This window comes from Zosterops lateralis (genome assembly GCF_965231275.1).
Source record: "Zosterops lateralis genome assembly, chromosome: 5".
NCBI classification, from domain to species: Eukaryota; Metazoa; Chordata; class Aves; order Passeriformes; family Zosteropidae; genus Zosterops; species Zosterops lateralis.
Genome location: NC_139766.1, coordinates 32,026,235 through 32,040,641, shown reverse-complemented (window position 1 = coordinate 32,040,641; position 14,407 = coordinate 32,026,235). Strand labels below are relative to the sequence as shown.

Genomic DNA, 14,407 nt, shown 5'->3' with positions numbered 1-14,407 from the left:
ATATTATGCAATTCAGTTTACTTTCATTTATACTGGCTATAATGTCATAGCCTGCAGAGCACACAGCATAAAGAACAAAAAACACTTGGAATTTTCCAAATAGAGCTCAGCTTTGTCAATGTACATCAATTTCTGTAATAGAATAACCAGTTTTATCAAGACGGTATATGCAATCTCTGTGTGGTCCAGAAGACTGGTTTTGGATTTTTTTTGATGTTTATAAACTTGGATATTTATTTTTGCCTTTTATCTGCAGTTTTCATTTGCGAGACAGAAGTTATTATTCAACATAAGGATTTTGTTTTAAAATATTTTTCCTCTCCAGTACTGAAACCAGTGGTGGAACTGCTCAGTGATCCAGATTACATTAACCGAATGCTACTCAGCCAGCTGGAGTACAGAGAACAGATGAATGAGCATCAGAAGAAAGACTACACATATGCTCCTTCTTATGAGGAGTTCATCAAACTCATTAACAGCAGCTCTGATGTTGAGTTCCTGAAACAACTGAGGTATTTAGCATTCCACTGCAGCTCATTCAAAACTGAAAATGCTTCTTTTCCAGCCCATTACTAAGATTTGAATGAATTAGGATTTTTCTTTTAAAATTTGATTTCTTTTTGAATTTTTAGATTTCTTTTTGTTTGCTGAGGCATAGATAGTAAGGATGATAAGCTACAAAATTTGTTAGATCTCTAATGTAATCAGCATTTTAGCTCAGTGGCAGAAAATGCATAAAAATTCTGCTTAGCAGTATACTGGAGATGATTGTACTGTTGAAAGGGATAAGTGCTTGAAATGTATGAAAGGCATACTGAGCTTTTCTCTGCAACTTGCCTCTGTGGAGTTAGATGAAATATGTTGAATTCCTGTTAGCGTGGATGGTTTTCTCCTCATTATCTTCATGAATTTTGACTGCCCATGGTGGTCTGGTGACTGTGAACTGTAGTGACCTCAGGGACACTGAGAATTCAGAACAGCTTGTTGTGATTCTGTGGCATGGAAAAGAAGGGATTTGAGTTTCCCTCATGTTTTGCCACTGGATGAGAGGTTTTCCTGGACTATTGCAGGGAAGGTGTTTCTCAATTTTATCCTTAACAATGTTAATGAACTCTACGGAGTTTATTAAAAACAGAGAAAACATCACTGAGCTCCTACATATCATGAGTTTGTTTGATGTTCCTGTTTTCTAATGCAAATAGCACCTACTCATTTTCATACTAATTTCACTCCCTGTCTTATCTCTTTTTCCTTATGTCTCTCCTTTTAATATGAGATATTTGTCTGCGTCTTAAGCCTGCTTGGCCAAGAGTCAGTTGTTTATGTTTGTCTTGTCTTTACAGTTGTTTCTCCTCTGATTTCTGATTTATGTGAAAGGATAAGGAACAACTGACTGGGAAGCAGGGAACAGAGATACTACTGTTGTAGAACCTCCCTAGATGTCCTTGCATTGGTTTTGTTGAGCAGAGCAAAGCTTTGGAGGACCCCTGAAACCATTTCTGGAGTGTTTGTCCTTAGCTCTTACCACCAGCCAGAACTGGTAGTTTTTCCTCTTCCCAACTCCCCTTTGTTGCTGCTGCAGGCCAGCTTTTTCCCTTCTCAAATGGCTGCAGCTACATCTGAAATACATATGCATATTGATTACATTTGGTGAATTTTTTGTCATCTCTTGTGACCCTGAACTTGTGTTAGGCTTGGCCTGATCAGGCCAAGAGATGGCTCACTGGGATGGAGTCTGAAGGCTGCATAAATAACATCATACTTTCCCTTGTTCTTCTTTGATTCTGAAACCACTTGCATTTCTGGTATAGGAAAATACATTTAAGTGATGGTGAAATGATTCTGTTGCTTGGCTACTTATTGTTCATCTGCTGTAAAATTTGCTCTTTACTCTGGGACAGTGTGCTTTTGCTGAGAGCAGAAATTAGTCTCTATTAGACTCTGCCTAAAACCTAATTGACATATTTATTAGCATAATCACACTAATGGATCTGTTTGTTTCAAAAGAAACCCAACTCTTATGTTGTTGTTGTTGTTCAAGCACATTATTGCTCAGTGTGTTCTTTTTTTAGCTGATAGGTCACTTTAAATTGCGTTCTTTAATACCAGAGAGCAGATCTGCTTTATGAAATAATGTGGTTTTGGCTGCACCTAGGTTTTTCCTTTTTAGTCCATGGAGTCCAATTGTCATCATCTTGAAATGTGTTCCTCTACATGCTACAAATTGTTGATCAGTCTGACCTGATCAGTATTTTAATGGAAAATGTCTGAGAAAATATATCTTCTTTTTGAAGAGAAATAGTATTTGATTTTGGAGGCAGTGTTCTTTCTTCCTCTGTACAGGGCCAGTCTCTGGGGTAGTGGTTAAAGAGCATTTCCTGTGGGAGAAGGCATTCTCATTCCCTTTGTGCTCCAACACTGTGGGAGCACCCAGAGAGAGATGGGCCAACCTGTAGTCATCTCAAATTGTGTAGTCTATTTGGCAAAACTTTCGTGATTAACCAGTGAAAGCTTGCAGATTTGCATTAACAAAACCAAACAGTGGTCCCTATATGGATTGGAAAAAAAAAAAGAAAGGGTGGTACTTAGCTGTAATTCACAACAGTGAAACACAGGGCAAATCTATAAAGAAGGAATTTAAGAGGAAGAAACAAATAAGCTGTTGTGCACTTATCACTGAGGAGCACAGTAAGGAGTCTGTTGGAGTGATGGGAGTGGGGAAAATGCTTCCAGTTCTCTTGCAACAAATAAATTACTGGCATGTTTTACTTAAACAGAGTTTCCCAGTTAGATGCTATTCTGGGTAATTATGCTCATCAAGAATTCCTTTTTTTGGTCTTATTTGGAAATAACTTTTCAGCATCTGTTCTAAGCCAGTGCATGGGATTCATGAACTCTAAGCCTCCTCCTGTTACTTGTAATGTTGCCTCATAATGTCTTGGTAAAGAACACATTCAAGCAGTAGCAATTTTTGGTGTAGGCTTATCTTTGAGGGACATTTATCCTAAGGCACTACCATTGCTGGCAACTCATTATTTTGTATTAAACATTCCTGTCATTCTTATCTTTGCAGATTGACTATTATCTATTTAATAAAATAAAGATAAAATACCTTGCTAAGTTCAAGAGGCCATGAGACACTGATAAACATTTCCTCAGGCTCTTGACTGACCAGTCGAGAAGGCATGGACTCCTGAGTGCTCCTTGCTGTAGGCACGCGACAGGACAGGAAGGAGGGCTGATAAGGCACCCATCCAGACTGATTTCATTAACAGAGTTTTGCTAGGCTTTCCTATGATTATAGCCAGGTATTCGTGGTGGGGAAGGCAGGGAAAAACCTCTGGCTGGTTCAGAGGAAACCTGTGGGTGAAAGGGGTGTGTTGCTCTCATTCAGGAAGAAAAGAGAGCGAGGCTATGTGGGTCTCCTTGTAAGCAAGTGTAAAGCTCTCTGCTATGCAAATAGCTCTCCCTGAAAAGGATGATAATGGTGCTAGGATTTTCTAAATCTGGCTTCTCTCCTAGCTTAGAAGTGCTAACTTAAGAAGAAATATTGTATGGATTTTCTGCATTGCTTTTATGGATTTTATTCTTGGAATGCATTTAAATGATACAGTAACTAAATATTAATTTTGGAGAACTTTAGGATTCATAGTTTGTTTGTATCTATGTGAACATCTAACACTTAGTCACTTGATCTTTTGGAACATAACTATTTTTTTTTTTTGTGGGAATATCCCTTTAATTTTTGTAGGGAAATGGGCGGAGCTGATATTTTCATAAAAAGGAATTTGCTGATTTCTGGGGAGTTATTTTGGGGTTTTTTTTTTTGTTTTCCTGTCATACCTTTACCATCTGAAGAGTTGAATTTGTTTGAGGGAATGGAGTGAGAAAAACAAACCAGCAAAGCTTTCAGAGGAGGGACCATTTTATGGTTATACATGGATGTCCTTCAAACTCACTCTTTCTAATGTTTCATTTCTTTGATGCTTGTCATGAAAGGAGGCATACTTTTATTCCTGTGTTACTGAATTTTCACAAAGAATGTTGTCCCTATGTCTTTCAAGAAGAAAAAGTTAAACACTGAAATTTCACCTTCATTTCCCCTCAGATAGAAGTTAGCATAGATTAACTGGAATTCTGCTACAAATGAGGAAGAAAAGATGAATTCTTTCACATCAGATGTGAAACATTTACTTTCTCTGTCAGAAGAAGACTAAAGATGAAAGACATGCTGAGTTAAAAACATAGTTGAGAAAAGATTGTGATAAGGAAATAAGCTGGTGGATAGTTTTTTTATTCTGCTCTCAGGATCAAGATTGTATTTTTTCTGATATTTATTATTACAGCAGCAAAAAGTCACAACACAATTCATGGTAAGAAAACCCATTACTACTGGCTCTGTATCATCTTTTATCTAAGAAATGAGAGAAGTACATGAATATAACAGAGAATGGGGAAGAAGGTAGTAATGTGTATGTGAGGCTATGAAGGATCCAGTTCATCAAGCTTAGTCACTTCTTCAAAGTTAAATTAATATATCACCTTTAAAATGTCCTTAGGTGTTTACTCACCAACACCACAGAATCTAGGAGCTAGAATATTTGGAACAGAGTTACAGGGAGAAAAGGGTCATGGTCTGGCAGTGTAGCAAGGGGGTGTTTCTGTGGGGCAGTGTTGTACTGCACTCTCGTTGAGTAGTTGCATTGAGAGCCCAGTGCTTGGGAGGAACAAACTAAACAGTCTGAGCATGACTAAACATCTTTGAGCATGTAAGTCCAAGCATCTCCCATATGTAATGTAATTCAAAGAATAGGAAAAAAGAGATTTTAGGTGTGTTGAGTATTGGTAATAAAAACATGTGAAACTGTGAATGTGAACAAATGGGAGTAAATCTGGAAGGAAAAAAGTTACAAAATAAGTGGGAACTACCTTCCATGTGCAGTTGGTTGTCGGTACCTTGTTTGATAAGTTCATGATTTCACAGTTAGCTTACAACACCTGAATGGGGTGAATAGGGTCATTGCAGTGCATTTACACATCACATAATCAGTATGTCAAAAGTGTAAGTGAACTGCCCTGAATAATCTGGGAAGTCTTTCTCTGAGTGGGGAGTTATGTGTGGGACTTCCTACACATCACACCACCACCCTTACTATGGGCTGCTCTTCCTCTGATGGACTGGCCAAGAACTGTGGTGGTGGGTAGAAACAATCAAAATACAGTAATGGCAAAAGGAAGTAGTGATACAAAAATTACAGGTTTTCAGGTTTCAATTTTATAATTGAAGAATTTGCTGCAGAAAAAAAATATGGAAATGTAGTTGTGAGTGTATGCTGTGTATATAAAACTGCATATACAAAGAGCCAGAGACAATCAAAATCCTAAAAGAGTTACAGGAGGCAAGAGAAAAGAGGGGAATTGAGTGATGTTGGTGAAAAACAAATTACATGGAAGAAGGGAAATATGTTTTAAGGACCATGCATTCTTAAATGGAGAAAAAGTAGTCACAGAAATAGCAACCTTTCCAGGAGGCTTCAGCTTTCATCTAAGAGTTAACTTGATAGATAGCAAATTCACTGGAGTACTTGCTTTCTTACCAATATTAATAATAAGTAGTGCAAAGTAAGTGCATTGAAAGGAATTTGAGTGTTATGACCAGAACTTCAACATTTTGAAAGACTTAACTGGCAATCATTTTCTTTGCTGAGTGCATAGTATTTGCTAGTTACAAAATCAGTTTTACTTAAAATTTACTTAAATTGCTAGCTGCATTAACTGTCTGCTATTGTGTAGTATCATTTTAGGTGATAAACATATTTTAATATTCCTGGAGTGTAGTACTTTGATGCTTTACATATTTTAGTGTAATTTGTTTGTTCTACAGATTTATATATGCTCCATATATGTATTGAATGGATTAGCTGGAAGAACCTTACAGACATCTCTTTTCTTTTAAACTGAACTACCATTCTGGTTGCCTACAGAAAACCTGTATTTAATATTTAGAGTGTGACTTTATATTGTGCTTGCTGATTATTACCTGTGTGTGCAATGCCATCAGTTGAGAGAAGAGGGCAGTGTTATTGTTGGTTGAATGTTTCCCTTTTGTTTCAAGATAATCTGTTTTCCCTGCTCCATGTGCACTCTGCTCCTTAAATTGCAGGTATATTGTGAGCTTAATCTGTTTCCAGGTGAGAAGGAAGTAGTATTTTGATTTTTATTAATTCTTAAGTGTGCTGAATGAAGAACACATTATAAAAAATTAATACTATGTTTTTCTTCTTCTCCTCCTTCTCTTCACCCTTATTCCCTACTGTTTTTAAAATTAGGTATCAAATTGTAGTGGAAATAGTTCAGGCAACCACAATCAGCAATATTCCCCAAGTGAAGAGACAGAAAGGTAAGATTCCATTTTTAAGTCACATCTGCTGTTTTTTGTTTTGAAAAGCTGTTTGAACTCTGGCCATACATATGCAATCAGCATGTGTGGGTTTTTTAGACAGATTTAGGAATGCTGTGTCTTTAGTGTTTTGGTTCTGTTTCATTTGTCTGAATCTTCCAGAAGCTCCCATGGTATGATTATGCCCCCACCCGATCTTCATCTAAGCTGATGGATCGTGAGGAAGGTCATATCTATGATACATTTGTTTTCAGAACTTGCTGCAGCTGGGATTTCTGACATTGCAAATTCATATGCTGAGAATCATATTTCCATTTTCTTTTTCATACGATCTGTTCTTCAGAATCTCAGTTCTCTTTTTGAAACCCAGAAGAAGGAATGATGCGGCATAATTTGTCAGTCAGACTTTATTTTGACTCTCCAATGTTTTATGTTTTTGAGTTACAATAATGAGTGCTCTTAAATCTTTCTGCAATGATTTGGCAATGGTTGCCTTTTTAAAAGCGTGGATAATACAGTTGTACTTAAATTTCTTATGTATTCTACTTTTTATGGTTCTCAAAATATGTAAAAACTGAGGTATATCTTTAGGAGGTGATATTAATGGCAAAATTACAGACCAAATCATTACTTAGGCAGGTATACTTTAGTTGCATCAATGATAATAAAAAGGCAACAGATAGTAAAATAATTTCTTTATAAATAAATCTAAAATATTTTAGGTTCTCATGTAATCTTTATCTCTAGGTTAAAAAAAATAATTTCTAGTTCCTTGTACCAGAAAAGAAAATTTTAAAAACTAATTCAAGTGTAATACAGAAACAAACTGAACATGCTGTGGGTTGGGGAAAATTTGGGCAATCTGAAGAGCTTAAGGTCCATGCTCAAGTTTTGGAAGATAGAATGTTGTCAACACTGATAATGCTTTTTGTTTACTCTTAAATAGAGCTAAATGTGCATTACAGTAGGATGTCTTGCTTGTATCAAACCTTTATCAAAGATAAAAGGAGAAGTAGGCATTGGTTTTTATTCAAGTGTACATTGTAGAAACAGTATTAATATTTTACAGATGAAAGGTAATTGAACAGAAAGTCTGTTTCATAAAGTAAAATGAGAACAGGGAATTTAACTCGGAGAACATTATAAAAAATCAAATCTTGCTAAGCCTGTATTTCCATTTGTGTTACATTTTGAGACAATAATTGATTTGGGGAATATTTTTACACAGTTTAAGGTCCTACAATTATTTAGTTATTAATTAATTCTCCTCTATCTCACTTGAGTTTATCTGTTTAAAATATCTACGGTTCTAAATTCTGAACAGATGTTTTTTTGAATCTACAGTTGTCTGGTACTGCAGAACAGATTAAAAATATTATAGAGCTGGTGATATGTGGTAAAGTTGGTTCTGCATTTTTATGGGCTCTTGGTTGCTACCTGTACCAAAAAAAAAAAATAAACTAACAGAAATTTCACTAGCTGATGCATTGAAGTTTTGTATTATGATGTGGACTTTTATTTTTGGTTTATTCCTATGGTAACCTTGTATATAATTTAAGGGTTGATTACCACTACTGACTCTCTCAGCCATTGGGACTACTGGAGTAACTTTTGTTTATTAAATAGCCAGTGGTTTTGCACATTGTCTGAAGGAGGTGATGGTTTTTTGCTTGACACATGTGAAACAGTATGCATAACAGAGGCATGCAAATACAATCTTTTTATAGTTCAAACAAATTTGGGGCAGATTTTTCATTTCAGTTATTCCACTCAGGTTTTAATCTACCAAAAATTTTCAGGCTCTATGTATGTACAATAAACTCTTAAGAGGGCTGTCAAAGCTGTAGAGGGGTAAAATCTAGTTCTGTGCCTTCAAAATCTGTTTTGTGCCTTATTTTTCCTAAAGGAGGTGGAGGTATTTTACCTAATGTTGTAATGAATCTAATATGAATTTTAAAAATAAAAGGTTAGAGGAAAAACTGTGGTACCCTTCTTAAAACAAATGAAGGCCAACAAAAAAACCCTAGCACAGCTCACTGCTAACAAAAAGATTGTTGAAATCTTGTAGAACAGACTACCACATTAGCATCATGTTTTGATGTTTCCTTTTCTGGATGCTACAGCATAATGCTACCCCTGGATTTTAGTGGGGAATAACTAAATGTAAGCTTTACACATGATGAAAGTGTCCGCATAATCTCATTCTGTCTTTCTCTTTTTAATCTTTCCCCCCAGCACGTGGTGCATACCTGCAGTGATGTGTGAGCATGGCAGGTGGCTGTATATGGCAGTCCCTTCTTTGCTGCTGGATGAGCTCTTGCCTTTTGTGTCAAGGGCATCTCTTAGCTTTGACCCTAACCTGGCGATGGTCTTACTGATAGCTATTGCCTTTTTCCTGTGACAATGTTGGGTCCTGAAAATGTAACTTCCTCTTTAGTACCTGGGTGTTCAATTAGAGCAGCTGAACTCTGCTGGGCAGCATTCTGTTGAGCCTGACATGCACTCTCAAAGTGTAAGAGTAGAGCAAGTGTAGATACTATGTATGCGGATATAGAATCATAGAATGGTTTGGATTGGAAGGGACCTTTAAAATTGATCTACTCCAACCCCTGTGCAATGAGCAGGTACATTTTCAGCTAGACGGCTAAGTTGAAGATGTTTCCAGGGATGGGGCATGTACCACCCCTCTGGGCAGCCTGTTCCAGTGTTTCATCACCCTCATTTGTACAAGACATTCCTTTTATATAATCCAAATTGTCCCTCTTGGTTTAAAACCATTGCCCCTTTGTCCTGTTGTAACAAGCCCTGCTAAAAAAGTCTGTCCCCATCTTTCTAACAGGCCTCTTTTAAGTACTGAAGGGCTGCAGTTGGGTGTCCCCAAAGCCATCTCGTCTCTGGGCAGAACAATCCCAGCTCTCACAACTTCTCTTCTTAGGAGAGGTGTTGCATCCCTCTGATTATCCTCATGGCCCTCCTCCAGACCTGCTCCAACAGGACTATGTCTTTCCTATGCTGAGCTCCCCAGAACTGGATGCAGTACTCAGCTGGTGTCCCACATGAGAGCTGTCTCAGCCTCTATCAATTTGAAATGTGGGAGCTTCCTGAGGCAGTGTTTTCAATAGAAGGTCTAACAAAAAACCTGAGGAGCAGTTAGTGTAGCAGAGGTGGTCAAAACTGCAGTAGTGAGTGTTTAGCTACTATTTATGCTTTTCTTAGCAAAAGTAGTGGTGTAAAACCACATGACTAGCAATAAGTATTCCTGAGCAGGATTGTGAACCTTTAGTATTGGTTAAGGAGATGTAACTAAGTCTCTAAAACTGACCAAAAATATTTATTTTTTCTAAAAAGATTAGGTGTCTATTATTAAAGGATGAGTAGCCTGAGGACCAGATTTCAGACTGATGACTTCTCATAGGGGCTACAGTTACCCGACCTGTTTACTATTGTATTTGGTGTTACCAAAGTACACATTTAATATTGGTACCCAGGAAGGTGGGAGAGGAAGGCTTGCTCAGTAAGAACAGGATTCTTTACAATTGTTGACTAGTGCTGGCGCCACCTATTGGCAAAATATTTAGCTGTTGGACGCTAATAAAATCAGAAAGAACTTTAAAGTACTTCTAAACATCATTGTATTAAATCCTCTGTAGTAAAAAAACAGCACGTTATAGGGTTTTTTCCTTTTCAGATTTCTATCACTTGAATCTTCTGGTATGTGAGCGTAAGAGAGCAAATGAAAACATACAAAAGCATCTGATTCACATTATGCAGTAAGTTTCACATCTGACTCCCTGAGAGAGTCAAAGGTCTAAAATGTTGAGACACAAAGTAATGTGAGAGGTTTGCAGTATGATACTAGTTGTGGGTGGATGATAAAATCTCTGTGGCCACGGGAATTGCTTTTGGCCGTTGCTAAAGTTGAATAAGAAACATAACCCAGCATTATTGTTTCCAGAGGCGTGGATAGTTTATTTTGGAGCAGTGCAGCCACTGTAAACAGAAGCTGTTACCTTGTATGCTGACACTGCAGTACTTCCCTCATTTTCCCTGGCACAAAAGCACAGAATCTGGTGTGTACATGTATCTTATTTCACCTCTGCAACAGTGTCTTCCTGTGTGTCTTCCAAAATCGTTGTGGTCACTCAAGCGGTCACTGTAGGAGGCAGCTTGGTTTTGGTGGTAGTTTTGTTGTTGTTTTTTGTTTGTTTGTTTATTTTGTGTTTGGTTTATCTTCCTGTTGGTGTTTTCAGATGGTACCCCTCTCTACAGTCACATGTGCTATGATTAAAGAATCACATCTTTCTACACCTTTAACTGTAACCAACAGGTCCTTATCTTACCTTTTGATACACATTCATTCTAAATATCAAACTAATTAAAATTTAAGCTAAAATTTAAGTATTTTTGTTGTGGTGTTTTTTTTTTTTTGGTTTTTTTTTGTTGTTTTTTTTTTTTTTTTTTTTTTTTACAAAATCTGTTACCTGCTAAAGATTTTGAAGGAATCTAAATGCTTATCTGAAAATGTTTACTGTATTTTGATCTATTAAAGCAGTTTGTAAGAGGAGAAGTACCTGGATTAGGCATTATAACATGAATGACAGATGATACGCAAGTTTCTAGAAGCAAGAGTAAATCCTAATTTTTGTAAAGAAAAGATTTCAAAAACACCAAATGGGAAATAGCAACAAAAGTAATTTGCTATAATAACTTGATATTTGCTGTAACATTGATAGGAAGCTGCTTAAATATACTGTTTCTAATTTTAACAGAGACATTTGTTTCTTCTCATATTGATATTGTATTTATAGGATCCTACCAGAATTTCAGCAAGGTTCTCTCTTACTAGCTGCTTTTTAAAACAAAGCAAATCTCTCAACAGATTTTTTTTAAAGGATTTTTTGTAAAGGGATTTGTTTGATTTGTCTTTTAATTTTCTATGCCCTCTACCTTACACATGACTTCACAGCATGACTGGAAAACACCCTTGGATGGCTGGATGTGACTGTTTTTCAGACACCAGAGTGTAATCGACCCCAGAGCATCCCTGCTGAGAAAACTGCTCGTTTTCAAGCAAGGATTGCGAGACAGATCGAATAAGCAGCCATTTCTGTGTGGAGAGGTCTGCTGCAACACAGCACAAGATTCCTCCTGCTGAGCCTTCCCACTATGTGTCTAGATATTTGCTTTTATAAGCAAAGCTGACAAGTGGCACAGAAACAGAACTGTCTGTGGGCAGGCCTCTCAGGTGCTGTGGTTCTGAAAGAGGCTTGAATGTTCAGCTGTAAAAAAGGACTTAAAAAACCCCAAAACTGAGGTTAGCTTAGTTATGTGGGTTGTGATGTGTGGGTTTTGTCAAGATGATAATTTAAAGTGAAGTAAAATGGATACTTGTGTGTTCCAGCAGATTACAGATGCCATGTAACTTAATTATGACAAAACTGTATTATGATTCCTCCCCCTGACCTGCATCCTCCACACAGGAATAAACATTCATATGTCATTATTTTTGCACAGTTTCCTGGCAAGGCTTAAAGAGCTGACATTGTGCCTGCACATCATGCTCAAGCAGTAAATGTGGAGGGAATCCATGTGGATGAGGGTAAAGGCTTCAGAGTCTGTGGTACATTTATTTGTTTTTTCATTTGTGATATTCAAATCAGCCTTGTAGACAAAATTTTTCTTTCTGCTTCTGAGATCTTTTGTGTCTGCTAGTGATGCTGCTAAGTGGAAGAGGGAGGGAAGAGGCCTGACTGATCAGATAGATGTGACCAAAGGGGATGCAAGGACCTGCAGAGAGAGGCTGTCTGTGGTGGATGTTATTTTACTGCATAGTAAATACTGACTCCCAGACTCAGATTTACCTTACTGCCATTTGACTTTTTATTTTTCTCAGCTGTGGCTGTGAGTTGGGAGGCTGTGTTGTACTACACATTGCTAATTATCAGTGCCTAACTTGTCCATGGTCTCCCTGTAAGTCCCTTTTCCCATTTCTGTTTGTAGAAACGTTTGGGATTTAACACTTTTTTACTCAATCTCTTGTCAGACTAGTTTTCTGTTTTCTTGGACCTTGGGCAGTAGAAGAACCAGAAGGTTCTCCTGCTGTCACAGAATTGAGTAAGAGCTTTTCCAGGCCAGTGTAGGCTTTTAAAACTTGTAATTCAAGGTTTCTAAGATTTGGAGGAGGTCTGTAAAACTTGTAAGTTATATATAAGGTTCCAGTTACTGCTAACACAAAAATGTTAAATAGATGTTCACTAGTTAAATACTAAGCACAGCATTTAAGAGGCCCTGTGTGTGCTTAACCTGAGTCTTGGAAAAAATCTTGCAAAAAGGCTTGTGATGGGGAGCGTATGTGTTGCTCCTTCAGTGACAGGTTGGGTTGGTCAGTGCTATTGTACACTCTGCCAGGTGTCATGGATCTGTAGTTACTGGAGCTATAAAGGAACAAGAACTTGTATTTTCTGTTTTATTCATGCTTTTGCCATATATAATTTTGAAGGTAAAATGACAAACCTCTGCCTCCTGCTGGTACTGCTAAGAGAGAGGAGACAGGGATCATGCAGGTCTAAAATAGTAAAGTTTCCGCTTTAAGGAAATCTACATTGGTTTTTTTTTTTGTTTGTTTGTTTGTTTTTTTGGGTTTTTTTTATCCTTCAGTCTGTTTAAGGGTAATAAAGTTTGTGTGACTTTTTTTGGCATGACAATTTTTAGGGCCCCATATTCTAACTTAAAAATGGATTATATGAACATGTACTTTGGTTTGATGTATTTAATAGATATAAACCTGCTCAAGTAGCAAAGCTGCAATAGGAAAAAAAAAGAGGAAAGAAAATTAGGTATGAGAAATCACTTTTCAGAAATTGTTTTGGTGGGCTCTAGGATATGCTTCTGGGGATATACTTCTAGCTTAGCTCAAATCAGAATAGCTGAGTAATTTCAAATGTGGAAGCTTTGTCAGAAATTACTGCAGATGTGAAAAATTGCATAGAATAAAACAATTTGCACAGGTAGCATAGCTTTGATTACTTGGTAAGTTTGAGCTCATTTGGACCATTTCTATTTTAATGTTGTTTGGTGCAAATTAAATTATCTACAACTGCAAATTGATAAGCAGAGTTTGAAGTTTCTGCTTTTAGTACTAATTGCTTTTGGTTGCCTTCGGAAGAGGTGCACAGTACCCTTTTGGGATTTGAAGTTCCTCCATGGCAGTGCATGTCCTGTCAAAATTTCCCCAAATGAAGTGAATTATTTTGGAGGAAGTTAGTAAAAGACACTTTGCTCCTTTGGAGATGGAGGCTCTGCTTGGTTGCTGCTGGTAAAGGTGTATGCAGCTTGTGGGGAGGAAATCCCAAAGTAGCATATTTCTTATCTTGCTGATGAGGAGTGATTTTTGTTTGTTTTTAGGAATATTTTTTTTATAAAAATACCCAAACTGCGAAGATGTTGCTAGTTAAAAAAAAAAATTACTGAAAGGATGCTTTTTTTCCCCTTGCATTTTGATGAAACAGTGTCTTACTAGCATGTATCTACTTCTTTTCCATTTATTGAAGCTTGCTGGAGGGTACGTGAATACATGCAAGCCTTTCCTTTTGTGCCTTTCTGGTTTTATTTGGTTTATGCAGTGATACCTGAATGTAATGAATATCATCTTTCCTGATATTCAAAAATGGGAAAAATCACTCTTAATTCTGTCTCGGTGTTTTGGTGATTGTGGAATCGGACAAGAATAGATTAAAAATAGAAGTCTGTAACTTAAAATAAAAATAGAAGTCTTTGTAACTTAAAATATTGTTTCAGTAGTGCTTAATATGACAAAAGCAGAGCAGTTTAGATCTGAAAATCTTTAAAATCTCAAAGGCAGATTAGGGTTTGGAGAAAACCAGTGATGCACCTAACCTTCTCCAGTTGAGCTGAAAATGCTCCTCCTGGTTTCTGCTAGTTTATCTTTCATAATTTGGAAGAGAGAAGTGTTAGTGTCAGTCCACAGTTCCATGCTGTATTTCCTGC

General features: G+C 37.1%; 1 protein-coding gene across 1 annotated transcript in view; it reads left to right on the top strand.

Annotated features, from left to right (window-relative positions):
• Positions 1-14,407, top strand: part of SNX25 (sorting nexin 25) — an 80,658-nt gene that overhangs the window by 31,258 nt on the left and 34,993 nt on the right. Inside the window, exons 5-6 of the mRNA XM_083861822.1 lie at positions 326-512; positions 6,330-6,400. Coding sequence (XP_083717948.1) covers positions 326-512; positions 6,330-6,400 — 258 coding nt within the window. The remainder of the gene's footprint in view (positions 1-325; positions 513-6,329; positions 6,401-14,407) is intronic.